Below are 20761 nucleotides of genomic sequence, written 5' to 3'. Positions count from 1 at the left end.
AAGGAATTCAGCAAAGTCACAGTTAGTTCACTTTTCATTCCAGATTTATTCGCAATGTCAGAGGATATTTTACAGGAAAGTTTATTTTAAAGTTAACAGAAGTGAGTATAACGCCTGAGGTCACATTGAGAACAGAACACATGCGCTCTAAGTTGGTAAACTGTATGTACCACTGGAACCTAGATCAGAAAGAGAAAACAGCGGCTTAACGGAAAGGGAAGGGAACAATAGTGAATAAGGAATGAGAAAAGTTACTTAATTACAATTGAAATCCTAACTCCAGGGAAATTAGATGCTACAATTACATTACAACCATTATCATCTCGCACATTTCATACAGGGAAACGGAAATACTGTTACAGGTTCGGTTACAGATTCGGGATCACCAAGAGAACATATTTTAAATTGGAATACAGAGATCTTAATGAACAGCTGAGGAAAAGCTACTGGGTCCGAAATTCAACCGATCACTTGATCTGTAAAAGAGGGAGAAAATAATGAAGCAGATGTTTATGATCTGGTGCATTTATGTTATAGTTTTTAGTTGTTGAAACATTTAGAAAGTTTTCAAACCGCTTCTGTCAGATTGTAGTGTTAGTGGATTGAATCTTCTCACCTTCACCAGAGTGACGGCAGTGCTGTAGAAAATGCTCAGGAAGAACAAGACAATGAATGTGGAAGCGGTTGTCCAGATGTTCCCGTTATCGTCCTCATTTTCTTCAATCCACATACGGTCTGTGGAATCTGCAGGGATAGAACCGAGAAATTTTAATTACATTCTTATTAATCGAGGGTGTCTTGCTGTTTTTTTATATATATATTAATTGTATTGTATCTTCCTCAAGCAATTGGTTTGTTCTCTAATTCAATTTTCAATACATATCTATTAATGAATTAGTGACTCTCAGCAATCTCTGTCTGTTACTAACTCCACAGCTGTTCTCACTTTACATTCCTCATCCTTTCCCTATTGGAAAACGTGTTCTTTTCCCCTTCGACACCAGTTTATTTTGGAACAAATTTCGTACTGACCTATCTTTTGATTATATTATGATGGAAATTGCAGGAGGTTTACCAATTGATAACAATTATTTTAATGATAGGTACTGATAGCTACTAATTCCGAGACTCTGAACTCTGTAAGATATCTTTTTTGAATTTTCATCTTATTTGTTTATTTGTGATGGGAATGTTTGGCATATAATTAACTTAAATCAATTTACAATTAAGAACATTGCTTCAGTGTGTTTCCTGGGTCTTTATGTGCTCCCAGAAATTTTTGGAAGATGTGTCCGTTAACAAAATATATTTGTATTATTCTTTCGTCTGTAGCTTGGCATTTGCCTTTGTTTTTTAATATTTGCATATGTGTGCAGGAGTATCTCTTGCTCTGCCTTTAACTGTGTTTATGTGCCATGTAATATGAGGGTTGATGTGTGTGTTCATGTGGCATGAGTGTTGATATGCTTATTTATGTGTGGCGCTCCTGTGTGTGTATGTTTGTTCATTTGTAAATGTGTGTGTATCAGTGTGTTAATGTGACTTTATGCGTTAATCTTTATGTTCACTTATTAATGTCTGTGTTAAAGAGTTTGTTTATTTCCATGCCTGTTAATATATCTGATATTGTGCCTTTTTATATTCTATGTTGGCTATGTTAATAATGGTGACCCCATGAGCGTGTGAGTATGTTAAGGTGTGCATTTATGTATGCGTTGATGGATATTTATAACGATGTGTTTATGTATGTTTACGTGTCCATGTGTACTAAAGCGTGTGTTTATGTTTTTTTTTATGAGTGCGTGAATATATTCAGTTGTTTCTTGTTCTGTGTTTCTGAAAATGTTAGGTCTGATCATCTGTGTGTCTGTGTGCCCGTGTGTCAATGTTTTAATGTGTTTGTAGAAATGCCTATGTAAGTGTATTATTGTGTGTGATAGTGTGTCTTTAGATCTATATTGTTGTGTTCATTGAAGCATAGTAATGAACATGTTCATGTGTATGTTTACATGTCCTGTATGAGTCTGCAAACGGGGTTGTGTACATCTGTATTTGTGTCTGTTGTGTGTGTATATATGCATATGTGTTTGTGTGCGTACACATGTTTGTAAGTGTGTGACTGTGAGGGCATGTGTGTGAGAGAGTATCTGCGTTTTTAGGTGTTTGCGTGTGTGTGTGTGTGTGTGTGTGTGCGTGTCTGTGTGCATGTGTGTGTGTGTGGTGTTTGTGTGTGCACCTGTGTATGTATGTGTGTTTGACTGTTTGCTGAGTGTGTGTGTATATTTGTGAGTATGTGTTTGCATATGTGCATGTTTGTGGTGTTTTACTGTGAGTGTGCATGACTGCATGTTTTCTGTGTATATATGTGCTCTTGTGAGTGTGTGTGTGGGTTTGTTTGTGTGTATGCCTGTGTGTTTGCCTGTGTATGTTTATTAGTGTGTGGGTCAGTGTTTGCATGTGCATTTGTGTGTGCTTGTGTGTGTGTGGCTCTGTGCATAAGCATCTGTGTGTATGTATGCTGGTGCTTGTGTACGTATGTGTATGTGTGTGTGTGTCTGTCTGTGTGTGTGTGTGTGTGTGTGTGTATGCGTGTGTGTGTTTGTGTATGTGTGTCTCTTTTTCCTTGTGTGTGTATGAACCTGTGTGTGTGTGGAAATGTGTGTAAGTATATGCGTGTGTGCGTCTGTGTGTGTGTGTGTTTCTGTGTGCCTGTGTATGTTTGTGTGTGTGTGTGTGATCTTCTGCCTGTGTGTGTGTTTGTGGGTGTATATTTATCAGCGTGTGGAGGTGTGTGTTTACACGTGTCTTTTGATTGTGTGACTTTTTTGTATATGTATGTGTGTGTGTGTGTGTGTGTGTGTGTGTGTGCGCTTGTGCGCAGGTGTGTGTGCTTGTGCGTGGGTGTGTGTATATGCTTGTGTGATTGTGTGTGCTTGTGTGTGTGCGAGTGTGTCTTTGTCTCTATGTATATATGTGTGTTTGTGTGTGTGTCTGTCTGCCTGCATGTGGATGCCTGTGTGTGCCTGTATGTGTGCTCGTTTATGCATGTGTTTGAGTGTCTGTAAGTGCGTGTGTGTACGCATATCTGTGTCAATGTCTGTGTGTGTGTGTGTGTGTGTATGTGAATGTGTGTGCTTGTTTATGTATGTTTGTGTGTGTGTGCCTCTCTGTCTGTCTGTGTGCTTTTGTCTGTCTGTGTGTATGTCAGTCTGTGTTTATGTGTTCGGGCATGTGTGCATGATCTAGTGGTGTGTGTGTGTGTGCTTGTTTATGTATGTTTGTGTGTGTTTGCGTTTGTGTGTGGATGTGTGTGCTTGTTTATGTATGTTTGTGTGTGTGTGTGTGTATGTGTGTGTTTGTTTATGTATGTTTGTGTGTGTGCGTGTGTGCGCCTCTGTGCCTGTCTGTTTGCTTTTGTCTGTCTGTGTGTATGTCAGTCTGTGTTTATGTGTTCAGGCATGTGTGCATGATCTAGCGGGTGTGCGTTTGTGTGTGTGTGTGTGTGCGTGTGTGTGTGCCTACCTTTGTCTACGTGTGTGTATGCAATTTTGTTTGTGTCCGCGTATGCGCTTGTTTGTGCTTGTGTCTGTATGTGTGCATATTTGTGTGTGCGTGAGAGAGAACTTGAGTCAGATTGTGTGTGTGCTTCTTTGCGTTTGTGTGTGCTTATAAGCTTGCGTCAGCATGTGGCTGCGTGTGTCTGTGTTTGTTTGTGTGTGTGTGTACCTTTATGTACCAGTGTGTGCATTATTTCTGTCAGTGTCTGCATGTGCGTGTGTTTGTCTCTGTGTCTCTCTGTGTGTGTTTGTCTCTGAGATGGAGAGAGACATCTTGTTTCAGAATGCATGAGTGTCTTTGTTGTGTGTGTGTGTGACCTTCTGCCAGGGTGTGTGTGTGTGTCTTTGAGAGATTGTGTGTGCGCGTGTGTGAGAGAGTCTGCGTGTGTGTGTGTGTGTGTGTGTGCGCGTGTGTTTGTGTTTGCGAGTGTGTGTGTGTGTGTATTTTTACGTACCAGTGTGTGTGCATTTTTTCTGTCAGTGTTTGTGTGTGCACGTGTTTGTGCCTGTGTGTGTGCTTGTCTGTGAGAGAGAGAGAGAGAGAGATAAATCTTGTGTTTGAATGCGTGTGTGCCTTTGTTGTGTGTGTGTGTGTGTGTGTGTGATCATGTGTCAGGGTGTGTGTGAGTCTGTCTTTGTCTGTGTGTGTGTATTTGTGTGTGTGTGTGTGAGCCTGTATGTGTGAGTGTATTTTTATGTACTAGTGTTTGTGTGCATTTTTTTCCTGTCAGTGTTTGTGTGTGCGTGTGTTTGTGCCTGTGTGCCTCTGTATGTGTTTGTCTGGGAGAGAGAGAGATCTTGAGTCAGAATGCATGTGTGCCTTTGTTGTGTGTGTGTGTGCGTGTGTGTGCGTGTGTGTGTTTGTTTGTGAGTCCGTGTGTGTGTGTTTGTGTGCGTGTGTGTTTATGAGCTTGTGTCAGTGTTGTGCTTTTTTTATTATTTTTCCACATATCTCTGAACATGAAAAACGTGGCCTGACCGTGAAGGTATGATCGATGGAGAACACTATTCTCTTTTCTGTGAATGAATGTGTTTTCTGTGGGGTTCAATGAGACATCAAGCGATAGAATGCAAGAATTAAACAGAAGTACCCAGAAACATTAGGAACATAACTGGAAAAATGGGAAGGATTGAATCAGCAGTTCAGTTTTGGATTATGAGAAATCATTGGCATCTTATGATTCACAAGAACAGGAGATTGAAAAGCGTTTCAAAAATATCATGTTGCACTATGTTTGCCATGATTGAAGATTACAATATGAGCGCAGGAATCTAGAAGCCGCCTTGTACCTGAACCCATATCATAGACAGCTGTTCACTTCTAAACCCTCTGCCCTGGGACTGGGAGTTTAGTGAGTTAATGTTCCCCTCTTCACTCCCTCTCGTTGGCTAAACAATTTCCCCTCCGGTTGTCTCTGTTGGGGAGGTGCTGGTACATTGCGTTAACTAATGCCCTCCCCCCTTTCTATGTTGGTTAAGTGGAGTAACATTTAGCGTTCCCGTGTGACCCTCACTTCAGTTCCCAGTGGGTGCGATGCGGCAACTTCCAGCTGGTAGAACTTTGAATGGATGGACATTAAACAGGAACAACGGGATCTAAATGCTGCTGCTGTGTGTGCTGGTGGGAAATGGGACATTGTCAGAATTCACCTCAGCGAGGGGCAAGTTGGTGAAGTAACTTTGCAGAATTCTGTAATGGATGAGAATTATTCTGTCTCTAACCCAGGGTGTATCTGAGCTGGGTGCACTGATTGTACAAGACTCGGGTCTGAGACCTGTAAATTCCCGACATCAACTAAACAGGCCTAACATTAGCAAAACTAGAAAACACAATTAATTAAGTAGCTGTGTATTTAATTCACAATTGGAGGAAAATACTTTATTATTTCTACTAAAGTACGAAATGTAAGCGATAGATTCTCATTGACATGAATTAACGGTGTCCATCAGTGCAAGGGAAATGTTCACAAAACTCGGTTTACCGCTGGATTTATCAACCGTTCTGTTGATGATCTTCAAGGGAATCGCTTCATGTCCCACCACACAGGAGTAAGAAGCGCCGCTGGCCCACTCCTCCGCTGCAATGGATAACAGGCTGTACATGAAGAAGGAGTTATTGCCGTTCTCCGCCATCACCTCGGTGTTCTTGTAGTTCCCCGGATTCACCGGCTTGTCATTGATGGTCCACTTGACGAAGATCTCTCGGGGGGAGAAACCTCTCACTAAGCAGCTGAGGGAGATGAATCTCTGAGCGGAGACATCTTCAGCCGGGGGCAGGAGGACAGAGACGGATGGTTCCCGCGGATATTTAGCTGCAAAAAATTTACAATAAATGTCAAAAAAAAAACTGGAGAATTCCAGAGAAAATGACACCGGTGGTTAGATTGTGAGAGAAATGTGTTTTGTTTTGACTTTTCAAGATCTCCATTTTCCACTTTAGGGTCTGACCGGCTTTCTAGCTCGGAGCAGATGTGGATGCAATCATTTACACTGAGAATATGCGGGATTGGATTGGAAAGTTTCATCAGTAACAGGCCATTCGGCGGAACGGTTCTGTGCTGGTGTCTAAACTGTACACCAAGCTCCTCCCACCTTATATCATCAAACCCTGCAGTACAGTTTCTTGTTCATTCACCTACTTATGAATTTACTGCTGGAATGCTTCATGTACAGGCCTAGGGATTTTAGTTAGTGGAATTACCAATCAGACTAGCTCATTAATGCACTGTACACTAATTATTGGTTCTTAAACTTACACTGGGAATTTGCACACTGGCTCACTTATTGATTCATTCTCACCACTTACGTTCTTCCTTGTGGATGGAATTTCTTAAAGGAGTCGGCAGATCCTGATGGCTCACCACGCAGTAGAACTCAGCCCCACTCAGCCAGGCTTGTGTTGAGATGTTCAGGTTGCTGACCACGCTATTAGGATCCTTTCCCGGCTGGACAGCAATCTCTGATTTCAAAGGCTTCTGCTCTTGTGTCCAGGACACGAGGACTCCATAAGGGGCGTTACTCACGATGCAGGTTAAGGTCACTGTCGCCTCCAGTAAGACCTGTTCTATTGGCGGTGGCTGTAGAGTAATTACGGGATCGGTGCAGTCGGAAACTGTGAAGCAGAAATGAATGTCAACCAAAACATCATCTTCAGAATCAGAAACCCAGTTTTCAGCTTTCACTCTCACGACGGGAATATTTATTTGACCTGCCGCTGCCGTGTTAACGCCTTCATTATTTGAAGGTCAGTGACTTGCAATAATTCCGGGAGACTCCATAACATTCCATGGGAATTTCCAGCCAGAACCACTGGGACTGGATAAACCAAATGCCAGTCCAACAATGCGAATAAATTCAGGTACAATCGTTTGAAAGACAGATTATCACTCGTCCCGAAATGAAGGAATCAGTGAATGATAGAATGCTCACAGCACAGGAGGAGACCATACAGCTCTCTATGTCTCTCTGTAAGAATAATGTGCGCCTTAACCCATTTATCCTCCCCGTTCTGTCACGTGCGATAACATTTAAAAAAAAATGTTAATCTCTTTTTTTGAAATGTCAATTGATTCCCAGCCTCAGAAATTCTTGGGGTAAATGAAAGTGATAATATTTCACAGTGTGAGGAAAATGTTGCCAAAATCGCCTTCCTCAGAATTTTTCTATCTCTAATTTGGAGGACTAAACTCTTTCTCCCCTTTTCCAATTTCATTAATTAACCGAAACACCGGAATTCGATCACTCATTAGACTCTTGTACTCAAAGGAATGCAGCCGAGACGATGCAAACTGATATCAGAGCTGCTCAATCTGAAACCAGCAGCAGAAATAAAGTGCACATCTTTGTCGGAATTGAAGTCGTGGGCAATTACCAGTAAAGGCCTGCAGACACCAATCCTACTCACAATATGAACAATCATTTTCGGATAAAACTAAAACCAATGACTCCTCACTCACTGTCCAACTTTTGAACAAAATGTCACCGTGTTTTGTGAGTTGATGGAATCCTGGACACCGGGAGATTCGGATTCAGAAAGAACATGGGTTCAATCCCCACTCCAGATGTTTGAACACAAGTGTAGCTTCTGATACCAGAAATGTAGTACTGATCGAGTACTGTACTGTGAGAGGTACCAACTTCAACATCAACTGTTAAGGCCCGGGACTGCCTGCTTTGTCAGTGTGACATCACATTTCCCCAAATTCTCCCAAGTTTTGCGTCGTCCACAAACCTTTAAACTGTCCCCTGCAAACCAAGATCTACATCATTTATATATATAAATATTTATCCACTTAGCTATTGTCCCTTTAATTCCATGATCTATAACTTTCCTCACAGGTCTGTTGTGTGTTGTATCGAATGCCTTTTGGAAGTCCATATAGACCACATCAACTGCCTTGCCCTCATTAACCATCTCTGTTACCTCTTGAAAAAACTCCAGCAAGTTAGTTGTACAGGATTTCCCTTTAATAAATCCATGATGACTTTTCCTAATCAATCTACATTATCCCATATGATATTAATTCCATCCGGAATAATTGTTTCCAGAAGTTCCCACACCACCGATGTTAAACTGACTCGTCTGTAATTGCAGGGCAGACTTTTATAAACTTTGTTGAACAATATTTGCAATTCTCCAGTCCTCCAGCACCTCCCCCAAATGCAGGGAACGCTGAAAAATTATTGTCAGGGTCTCTGCAATTTCCACTCTCACTTCCCTCAGTTCTATTGGACGCATCTCACCCGGTCCCGGTGCCTTATCAACTTTAAGTGCCGACAGCTGATGCAATACCTCCTCCTTATCAATTTTAAACCCTTCTAGTGACTGAGTTTCCTCCTCTGTCACCACGGCCTGGGCAGCATCTACCTCGTAGGTAAAGACAGCTGCAAAGTATTCATTTAACATCTCAGCCATGCCTCTTGCCTCTATGTTTAAATCTCCTTTTTGATCCCTAATCGGCCTATTCCTCCTTTTACAACCCTTTTACCATTCATATGCTTATAGAATACATTGGGATTTCCTTTTACGTTAGCTGTCAGTCTTTTTTCATAATCTCTCTTTGCTTCTCGTATTTGCTTTTACACATCCCTTCTGAACCTTCTGTATTCAGTTTGGTTCTCAAATGTATTTGCTTCCCGACACCTGCTGTAAGCAATTCTTTTCTTCCTTAATTTAATTTCTATCCCTATTGACATCCAGGGAGCTCTGGATTGGCTTCTCCAGACCTTCCCTTTTGAGGGAACATACTTTTACTGTGCCGAAACCATCTCCTCTTTGAAGTTAGCCCATTGTTCAGCTACTGTTTTTCCCACCAACCTTTGGTTCCAGTCTATCAGGCCCAGCCCCATTCTTGCCCCATTGAAGTCCGCTCTCTGCAAGTTGACTATTCTTACCCTGGATTGATCAATGTGATTTTCCACCGTCATCCTAAACCTTATGATACAATGATCACTGTCCCCTAAATGCCCCCCTCCTGTCAGTTTATTTACTTGGCCCACCTCATTCCCAAGAACGATGTCAGGCAGTGCCTCCTTTCTTCTTGCACTGGACACACACAGCTGTAGGAAATTCTCCAGAGTATAATCTAGGAATGCTGCTCCCTCACTGCCCCTTACGGTACCACTATCCCAGTATATATTCGGGTAATGAACCCCTCCCCCCTCCATTATAACTACTCGATGATGTTTGCACTTCTCTGTTATTTCCATGCTCCTCTCCATCTTCCCACTGGCTATTGCGGTCTATACATTACACCCAGCAATGTAATTGCACCCTTCTTATTCCTTTGCTCCAGCCAAATTGGCACTGTCCTTGAATCGCCTGACACATTTTTTTCTCCAGTATTGCAATATTCTCCTTAACCAAAAACGCCACGACCACCCCACCCCGTTTCTATGCCCTCTCCTGTCTTTTCTGAACATCTTGTAACCAGGAATATTTAACACCCAATTTTGCCCTTCCTTAAGCTTACTGTTATCTCCGTTATCGCCCTAACATCATAATCCCACAAGACAATCTACGACAGTAACTCCCAAATTTTATTAACTATACTCCGTGCATTCACATACATGCAGTGCAACACTGATTTAGGCTTCATTGCATGCTCCCTTCTCCTGACTCCATCTATTAACTGACTATACCCTATTTTAGTGTTAGCTGCCTCTCCCAGAATTCCATGCACCCTGGTATTACTCTCTGACATTCACTCCTTGTTCCTACGCCCCTCCTGAGTTACTTTGAACCATCCCCAGCAGCAAAACCAAAAATGTTATTTAGTTCTAAAATCCAAATATTGCTGGAAATCTGGAAAAAAAAATCTAAATGCTTAGCTAAAGTGTGTCTGTTTGCTGGACAACATGTGTCCCTCAACATACAGAATGAAATCAATTAATAAATAAATAAATCCAGTCAGCATCATGTCCCAGTTTATAGGAAACTGTTGTACAGCAAATCGCTGCTGAATATTCTACTTTACGACAATGAGCACATTTTCACGGTCATTCATTGGCTGTTAAGTGTTTTAGGACAATCTGATGCTGATAAAGACGCTGTGTAAATGATAGGATTACTTCAGTGTGTTTTTGTTTCCTTTGGAAGGAAACGCAAGCGGGCAAATTGGCAAATGGGAGACATTCTCTGAATTTTAATCATTCAAAAATAATTCTTGGCTTGGACAGAGATTGGCACCAAGAATGGCCTTGAAATTTCTTGGGTTGTGTCTCTTACCATCAGGTTTGGTGATGTTTCGGCTTTGAGTGACCCCTTTATGAGTGACCAGGCAGGTATAGAGCGTGTGACTGAACCAGTCACCAGCGGGGACTGTCAGCCGACTGGTCGCCGAGAAATTCCCGTTCACTTCAAAGCCGGGAGAGGTGACGAAGCCCGAGATCATGGCCTGTCCATTCTTCAGCCACTTCACGTTGATTGAATTTGGACTGAAATCAACGATTGAACAGACGATGGTTGCAAATCTGCTGCTTGTGATTTCGTCACTGGGGCTCACGGTGAGGAGAACAGTTGGATGATGCACCACAATATCTGCAAGAAAATTCATATTATTTGGAATTAATTTTGCTTCAAACCAAACAATTAAAAACTGTAAAACTATTTACATAAAATCCTCAGGACAGAACCAGGCCAGCCGGCCCCATAGTTCAATGCTGGAGTTTAGGATCCACAAGAACTTCCTCTCGCTCTACTTCATCTTGCAGTGTAAGAACCACCTCCTTTACAATCTCCCTCATGTATCTATTAAGATTCCCCTGAACAGGGTCTCAGTAACGTCTCACCTACAAGGAGTCCCACAGTCTGCTCATCCTTGGTGTACAGAAGATTCAGATTTGCCAATTGTTTTTTTTTAGCATTCTGTTGTAAACATGAGCTCTAATTCTTGTCTAAACTATCAAATTATTTCAGTAGTATGGGGACCTTTATTCGGTCACACCACAGATTTTTATTTTGTCGAGAATAGACCACCAGCCTATTCGTTGTTACTTGACAGGTGTAATCTATCAGCTCTGGCATTGTCCTTGTAAGTAGTTTAGCTGCTAGTGCAACGTCCCTGTAGCATTCTCCTTACGTGGAAACCAGAACTACATACAGTATACTCGGTGTGATATGGAGGGGATAACTGCACACAGTACACCTATTGTGATGTGGAGACCTTAATTATACACAGTACACTACATTGTGATGTGGAGAACAAAACTGTCCACAGTACAATAACTGTGATGCGGAGACCAGAGCTGTCCATGTCACACTAAGTGTGATGTGGAGGCCAGAACTCTACACAATCCACTAAGTGTGATGTGGTATCCACAATACACTAAGTGTGATATGGGCACCTGAACTATACACAATACTCTCACTCCATTCTAACCCATGTGATGCAGAATTTAAACATAACTCATTTGCTGACCACATTCACCCTTCACCCAGCCCCGGCACTGCCGCCCTTTGCATCCCACAACACGAACCTGGCATTTCCTTCAGCCAGACCGAGTCGCTCCGTCGAACCTCGCAGTAGATTTTGCTACTTCCAACCTCTGATTCGGTGATGGTTAACTGGCTGCTCAGGGTGTGAGTCCCCTTCTTGTTCAGCACTGATGGGAAAGTCTTCAATCCAGCTTTGATCGTCTCTTGGTCTTTCTTCCAGGAAACGCTGGTGATTTCGGGGGAGTAGTCCGCAGCCAAACAGCCGTAGGTCACGGAGCCGGCAGTGTTTGCTTGTTCACAGGAGGAGAGCAGAGCGTAGAGGGTGGGGTCAGACGGTGTCGCTGGGAATGAAGAGTCAATTGAACAAGTTAAACATATGTTTCGTGCTTATGAAATAGGCAACTTGTTCGAAGTTTAATATTGGTATAATTAATTTCCAAAATACTCTGATCATAAACTGCATTTAGGAGTTGATATGCCCGATGGGACACGCCCCCATGATGGCCAGTCTTGTACATAGGATGAGGCACAAGTCGGAAAAGGGAAATACTGCCCATGAGGCCACATAATAGAGAAATAAATAAGGCATATTGTAACCTGGGCTTCCTCCAGCCCTTGTTCCTCTGTTGAGAAAACATCAATCATTCCTCAAAAACTTTCACTTTAGATCCTTCCACATTATTTCCACTGAGCTCTCGCTTAAAGTATTTTACTATCAACCTCTTATCAGCAGCAAATGACTATTTTAATGCAGCAACATTTAGCTATCTCTGGGCCAGGATTGCCGACTATCTTCCATGAAGGACATCAGTGGGACAGTGGGGTTTTTACACTAACCTATTCTAGTTTCATGTTCAACATGTTGCTGTTTTCAGGGGATAAACTTGGATGATGCTTGGCAGCATTTGCTTTAAAGATTCTGTAACTCCGAACGGTGGACCGACTAGCTTCATTACTTACAGACAAACTTTTAGCACTTTTATAAAGCATGACCATGAGTTGTTCAATGAGACTATTTGATAGCATGGACAGTTGGCTTTCCGCCAATCACAATTCTGAATTAACTCTACAAAGTTGCCAATGCTCAATGTGTTTACAAATAATCCATTATTATCAGCTATCTTGGTTAGATAAACAGATAGATAGATACATAGAAAGATAGATAAATAGAGAGTTAAAGAGATCGGTCGATAGATAAATAGACAAACAGATAGATAGATAGATCTATCGATCGATAGAGATAGAGAAAGAGAGAGAGAGACAGTCAGATAAACAGATGGATGGATAGATAGATAGAGAGAGAGATAGAGAAAGAGATAGAGAGTGATAGAAGATAGAGACAGACAGACAGACAGATGGACAAGGTAAGCACGTAGGCAGATAGATAGACAGACAGACAGACAGACAGATAGACAGATAGATAGATAGATAGATAGATAGATAGATAGATAGATAGATAGATAGATAGATAGATAGATAGATAGACAGATAGACAGACAGACAGATAGACAGATAGACAGATAGATAGATAGACAGATAGATAGATAGATAGATAGATAGATAGATAGATAGATAGATAGACAGACAGATAGATAGACAGACAGACAGACAGACAGACAGACAGACAGACAGACAGACAGACAGACAGACAGACAGACAGACAGACAGATAGATAGATAGATAGATAGATAGATAGATAGATAGATAGATAGATAGATAGATAGATAGATAGATAGATAGATAGATAGATAGATAGATAGATAGATAGATAGATAGATAGATAGATAGATAGATAGATAGATAGATAGATAGATAGATAAATAGATAGATAGATAGATAGACCGATCAATATATTGAGCTTTGCATCGATGGATGGAAAAATGGACGCATGAATAGATACATGTTCAGAAAAAGGCGTTTCATCTACACTGCACAATCAAATGTTCACAGTTCAAAGACTGTATTGATTAGATGCAAGAGAGAAGAACATTGAAGTTCCACATCAAATTCACAGCTCTAGTAAAGCCCTTAGAACAACAGTAAAACTGCTTCTATGATAGTTCATCAAATGTCCTTAGGGCAGTTGGAATCAGGTTGTGCATTGAGTTAAGTTAAATTCATATTTTTCCAGCTTTCATTCCCACAGTAGATTGCATTAGACAAGGAGTAAGGCACCATACTGTCTATTTAAGCTGCACAATTTATTTCCAGATTCTATCATATCGCAGAACGTAACGTTACAGTCACTTCATTTAACTGTCCTGAAATTGAACTTTAGATCAGGTCAATCTGATTCAAATGTTATCTGTTATTGAAAATGTTTAATCATCATTCCTTCATCAGAAACTTGGCTTTTTTTTTAGAATGAAATGTACTTTGAATTAACGATCTGCTACTTCATTGGAGGAATTGAGGCATTTAATTTTACATACCTCATTCGGAGAACTCACGCCCAATGAGTTTGATACTGGTTAAAGTTCCTTGAACATTGACAGTGCCAACACGCTCATGTCAGATACAGAACAGGTGAATTATACTAAAACTCTCTTTGCACAGTCCTGTGAAACGCTGTATTTCAGGAATAGTAATGGTGGGATGCATTCTAAAACGCCCTTTATTCCGCATTGTTAGTTAAAACTTACGCTTAGACTGGACCATCAACAAACCACCGGCTCTGATACAGCAAACACTGAACAGGAAAAATATCTTTCTACACTTCGCATTCCTTCTGCATTCCACAAACTGGGATACTGATCTTATTTCTGAGACACCTTCTCAAACTTAATAACAGACTTGCACCTTTCTCGGATATACAAACTTCTTAAATAAATGGTTCGAAATTAATTCCCTGAAATACAGGAGAATGAACCAGAAAGTTCACAAACAGCCAGAAGGCTCACGCTTCTCGCACAGTGATCACGCACATAGAAACAGAACAGACATAAACAATGCAAAAATCATTCTATTAAAGATAGATTTCTCCAGTATCCATTAGTCCGTTTGAATTGATTAAAACTTTTGTAAATTTATGACCACGTCACTTCTTTGAAATTAAGCTGATTCTAAATTGAAAAACTCCCTTTGACGGGCCTCAATTTCTCCCTGTCTGTGTACAGTTTTCACAACAGCCTTAGAGTTAGTTTGGCTGAAAACAGGAACATCAGAATAATTTACATTCAGGGTAATTTATGTCTATAACAGGGACATTGTAACAGAGCAATAATTTAACAAATCGGGAGATATTTACACTGAACTCCGAATATTCACTGACATAAATTTCAGAATTATGTGTAACCATTGAAACTGCTGAGGCAAAACACGAAGGAAATTAATTAAATTGTACAGCAACATCAAATGGAGCTGAAGGCAGCTGAGTAAGAAACATGTTGCTTTCCAAGTTAATTGAAAATAATTTTAAATAATTCTCCAACCATGAGTTTTAACTTTAATCCTGGACTCAGCACAGCACATTTGAGAGATTTTTTTTGTAATGAATTTGCACTGATCTTAGATTTTATTTTCACATTGTTGATATTATACCCTATTATGCCAAATTAGTTAATAATTTTCTTCTTCTTCTGATTTGTCTCTTGTTAATAATAGGCTCAATTAAATTAAGGTGACACTTCTTAAACAAATAATTCCATACACATTCGGATAAATATATTATTTTACTTTTAATAAATTAAGATGATCAAAAATTTATAGGAATGTGCTCCTATACCTACACCCGTGTAAGTTTTTCATGTTTGTGACTATGTTGTCACGACCTAAAAGCTCTTCTGTTCTAAACGTGTATTTCACATGATAGGTTTATAAATGGGCAGCTAAAAAAAATTTTAAACACTATCCGGGTACTCATATCGGTAATAAAAATGGAGTGCATCATCCTCTAGTCACTAAAGTGGGACTTCGGAGTTTAAATATCATCCCACATTTCAACAGCAGTTTTATTTTTAATAACTAATGTAGCCCTGGCAGTTTGTCGCCATTTTCGGAGCCTCCCCTTGATAATAATACAGCCAAGCTTCGAAATACCATGCCCGTAATCCACACAATGCACGTAAATTTGTTTTAAATAGATAATGAAAATAAAATGCGGCGGATGCTGGGAATCTGATATAAAAACGGAAAATGCTGGCAAAACTCAGCACGTCTGGCAGCATCAGTGCAGAGAAAAACAGAGTTAACGTTTCGAATCCGTATGACTCTTCTTCAGATCTCTGCTTCTCCATGGACAGATGCTGCCAGTCCTGCTGAGTATTTTTTCAGCATTTTTTGTTTAAATATATAATGTTACTTATTGAAATTAAGATCCACAACCATCAATGCAGAACTGAGAGATAACAATTCCTCTGCATCACCTGAGACACTGAAAGTCAACGAGCAAAAAGAACAACGATTTTAATGAGAATTAAAGGTAGCGCCCATTTAATTCAACCCGTATATCACACAGCTTTGCAAGATTGGTTGTTGTTCTTCAATTCAGAAGTTACATTTATAATTAAGCCAACCTGCTTCAATTGCAATGTTTGTCCATTTCCAGCCTTATGCATTCTGAACTTTCTCTGAATTAAAATAAAATTACTGAGCAATTCATTAGCTGCAAACTGTTTAAGATTGGTTTAGTGATAATGGTCTACACCAAAATTGAAGGAGAAACGCTGTTTGGCTGCATAGCAAAGGTTCAACAACCCGGCAGATATATTAAATTAGCTAGCTGCAATTTACAAAACACATTTAATATTGATGATTAATTAGCAGCTTTCAACCTGCGTAAACCAGGGAGGAACCAATTAATTTAAAATCCCTCTTCGAACTAAACACTGCAGTGCGATCAGTGTGCATTATATTAAGAAAAAACAATGGAAATTGCTGAAACTTCTGCATTTGTCCGGCTGCCATTAATTGTGCTGCGTTCTGCAGCAGAGTTGTGGATAGCACAGATTATCTGCTAAATGTCTACAATATTATTTTTTATTGCTGTTATATTGGGAAATATTGCCGCATTATAGCCGTTTGAGTTATATTCATTTAACTCCCCATCACAGTTCAAATTCGCTGCTTATGTACCTTAACATTGCATTATTACCTCAAGTATTAAATAGGAGTATCGGAAGCAAAATATTAATTGTTGAATCTGCAATTAGCACTGAAATATAACTGCATCAATATATCTATCAATATTGATTAAAAAGCCTGCCTGCTTTGTAACTATAACTGTCCTTCATAATGGTTTAAGCACAAAACCAACACACGGTAGATGCGATCGACATTATATGTTGTAGAATCACCAAATAGGTCCACGAGCTTTAATTGTTCAAAGTAACCCAGGCACATACTCTCCTCAGCACTTAACACCAAATCACAACACCGAGGGACTGAATCCAACAACTGCTTAATTACCTAAGCCCTTTCAGCAGAATCAGGTGCAACATTTCAAATAAACCTCAATACATCGCACCGAAATCGCCTTTCATTGAACAAGTCATTTATGAAATAAACAGCAATATGAAACAATGGCAGAAGAATTGTATTTCCATGGATCATTTTTAATGCATTGTGTTGATTTTCACGGTATATTTTAGAATATGTGGCGATATTACTGCATTTTAATATGTCATTTAAACCTGACCCAGGTAGGAAATGTGTTAACTCTGTTGTTCTTAGTTATGGTAGCATTTCACTTATTTAAGATGAACATTCGTCAACATTATATTGATATTTTTCAGCGCAGTTAACACAAATAAACATGACAAACATTTATTGTAAAACCCGTAGTTTAAAATGACATTTTTGACTTTGATAGCACTCGGTTTCCTGTCTACAATCTTATTTCCAACGCTTTTAAACACAATGCTTTCAGTCGATTAGAAAACTTGCAGAAATCAGATGTCACCGAGATTAAACATGGTAGAAACACAAAATTGTTTAACAAAACTCAGGTATTTAAAGTAAGCCAGGCACAAAGCCTCATCAGCAGATAAAAGGCAAATCACTCAAACAAGCCCTTAAAACTCCCATAGCTTTTTTTTTTGCCGAGAAGCAGAACAATTGTTCCGTCCCTTTGCAGCATAATTAAATGAAACATTGTCAACATAGAATCCACCAATACAAAATTTCGGTTAACACATTAATGATAAAAATAAACAGAAATGTGAAACAATGAAGCAAATCCAACAGCACAGAATGAAGGCATGTTTCTTACCTGCAGTCACCGTCACCATGGTCCCTTGTCCCCAGTAGTCAAGATAGTCACAGTGTTACATTTGCTGGTCTGGGTCACACAATAACCAGTTCTGCACACAAGTGGAAAAATTCAATATTAATTTAAATGTTACAAACGGAGAGGCAAAGTAAAATCATGACCGACTTTATCAAAAAAGTAAAATTGTGAAATATTTTTTAACACTTTATAAATTACACTGTTTTATTTGTATTTCACAGAGTAACTGATGATCATGCATTGAAATCAACAACCAATGATTTAATAATTAACACTTTAGCACCTCTTGAAACCTGTCAGTTGGAGAGTTCCAGGCACAGACAGGGCTTTGATTAATATAGTTGTATTGTAAGAAAAAATGCATTGACCCAAATGCAATCAATTAGCCCCGATGAGGTTTTTGCATTAACAGTAACGGCTGTGCCCCCCAGTATCACTGTGAGACGCACCATGTCAGAAACTGTGGCGGACAGTTAAATGTGAAATACAGAGATTCAAATCCACAGTGGTCTGAGAAACCTGATTCTGAATACTGTAGCAATACATCATTGTGATATTTCAGTTAGAACTCTTCATTATGTTAATAAAGCTGATCGAAATAAGCCTTTAACATCTATGCCCCTATTTAGCAAGACAATCAAAATTAGTAAAAACGGAGACTTTTATACATTTTTCGTAATTCAGTGTTCCTTCAAACCCTTATTGTTGGTCATATTTATTTTCTTTGACTTTCCTGGTGTGATACTGATCGCAGATTTGATCAAAGTCCCTCTCCGGGGTATTTGTATGAGGAGTTCGCTATACACAGCACCGTGACCCACTGTAGTACCACAGTGACACGCACCAGCACAAATAATGCTCTCACTCACTGATTGTTCCTATAAGAAATAAAACCTTTCAGTCAGCAGAAGATTTGCAGATTTTGATTACATTTCATCGAAGAGTTTTACTCAGGAGCAGAACTTTAGGCTAAAATTATCCCCATTCACATAATAATTTGCCAATATTTCCATTTGGCTCCTGGTCGTCAGTTGTGCACATTCTAAGCGGTAACTATGCTCTTTAATATACAGAGTTAGTCAACATTTTGTTTTTATTCTTCGCCACTTTATTGCTTTGGAAAATGTAACTTTTCAATCTAGGTTCAATCACATCTCTTAACCTATTTTGAGCTAATACTGACCTATGATTCACTGTAATTATTCTTTTGCAGTTTCAGTACGAGCTCTGGGCTTGTTCAGGTCGCTGTGGTATCCTGCACAGTAATACCTCGCGGTGTCTTCGGGTCTCAGATTTTTGATCTCAATGTAAGTTGTGGACGAGGTTCTTGATGGGATGATTCGACCTTCGACTCCAGGCGTGTAATACGTGGTATCCGAGGGTTTTCTGTAAGCAAGGAGCCACTCCAGCCCTTTCCCAGGAACCTGTTTAACCCAGCTCACATAGTAGCTGTCCAGACTGAACCCGCTCACTGAACAGGACAGTTTGCGAGATTCTCCGGGCTTGGCGGTCTCTGAAGCCGGCTGGGTCAGCACGATGGCGGATTGGACATCTGTTAGCGAATGGAAAAAATGTAATTACATTAGAAAACAATCAAATCAGTGAATGGAAATAACAAAGCGATATCAGAAAAGAAGTAGACTTCTGTTGTATCACTTATACAGTCAGGGATACTCACAGGTGGAACAAGCCAAGAAGAAGCAAAGGCACAGCGCAAATCCCATCCTTCAGTCTCTGGGTATAACTGACTTAGGAGCGTGACTCTCCGTCTCAGCGAAACCTGCGGATTGTGAACCAGGAGCTGAACCGTCCCGCTATTTATACAGGCTAGAGTCAAATAAGAGAGAGAGAGAGTCAGAGCTGGAGAATGGGAGTCACTCTCCTCCCCCAGTTAACAGCCTGACTCCTCCTCTCTTTTCCTGTCTGGGTCCAGCTGTGTAAACAATTATTAACCATTAATAATCCGTGTTCCACAAATGTATCTTTTTTGATTGTCTATTTATCCTTTGGAATGAGATATTATGTCTCCAAAGCAGGTTTAGTTTTAAATTGATTCAGGGCGAATCTTTGCATTCCCAATAAACACCTCACATGTGCTCAGTGTCCAATTCCTCTCAGATGGACTTAAACACTCCCATGTAATTATTTCGAAGATCAGGAGAGATCTCCCCTGTGTCCAGGGCCAATATTTAACACTCAGGCAACATCCCAAACTCATATTATCTGGTGATTTATCGCAGTGCAGTGTATTGGATCTTGCTGTGCGCGCATTCACGACCATGTTTCCTTGCACTACGTTGGTGATTATATATTTAGAAATAGAAAATCTTCATTGCCTGTAAAGAGCTTTAAGGTATCCTGTGGTTGTGAAATGCACTGTGGAACTGCAAGTCTTTCTTATTTCCATTGGCCCCTAGCTGTGGGATCGAAGATGCAAATGTTACTGATATTTGTCCAGAGAGAGCGATGATATTTGTCCCAGGACATACAATGTTTCGGAGTAATATCACTTAATTTCAGATATGGTTCATCGTGAAATGTGCAGCTTCGCTTTAAAACAATCCTCCGTGAATCAAAGTTCCACTGGATCTCAGTTCACCTGTGCGAATATTGTTCTTTCATTTCACACTGAACTATTCTAAATGCGATAAATTGAGATTTACGCCGAAGAGTCTTTGTGTAATGAGACTGCACAGTCCAGCCGAACCCTATTTATTTGAGAATTAAATCACCGTGCCTACCTTTCTTATTGATGTGAGATATGCAGCCCACAAACAATGGGGATATATTTAGCAACGCAGATAAAACAATATCGATCAGGCTGAAACCACTAAACCAGAAATTATATTCAGAGATTTGGGGCATCGCGAGTTTGATTTTTTTTTTTGATGTTGTTAATTTTCACCAAGGAAGAGAAATCATTGAATTTATGGTGATATTAAAGCAGTTGTGTTCAGCTTTTTAGGTGCCAAAACGAACTGTGCCAACAGGTTACATATGAAAATATAAAGCCTGCCATTACAATTGTACTAACATTTCAGT

General features: G+C 40.0%; 1 pseudogene and 1 gene segment (V, D, J or C); both read right to left on the bottom strand.

The window, feature by feature from the left end:
• Positions 1-5394: 5394 nt before the first annotated feature.
• LOC144676345 (Ig heavy chain C region-like) lies at positions 5395-17792 on the bottom strand. The segment is given in 5 exon segments: positions 5395-5869; positions 6364-6669; positions 10285-10596; positions 11535-11834; positions 17702-17792. Coding segments are annotated over 5 exon segments (1329 nt in total).
• Positions 17793-18918: 1126 nt separating this feature from the next.
• Positions 18919-19271, bottom strand: LOC144676344 (igW heavy chain V region W26 pseudogene; annotated as a pseudogene).
• Positions 19272-20761: the final 1490 nt, after the last annotated feature.

Source organism: Cetorhinus maximus, unplaced genomic scaffold (assembly GCF_964194155.1).
Source record: "Cetorhinus maximus unplaced genomic scaffold, sCetMax3.hap1.1 HAP1_SCAFFOLD_1535, whole genome shotgun sequence".
Lineage (NCBI taxonomy): Eukaryota > Metazoa > Chordata > Chondrichthyes > Lamniformes > Cetorhinidae > Cetorhinus > Cetorhinus maximus.
The sequence above is the reverse complement of the archived record's forward strand: the minus strand, read 5'-3'. Positions and strand labels throughout refer to the sequence as shown.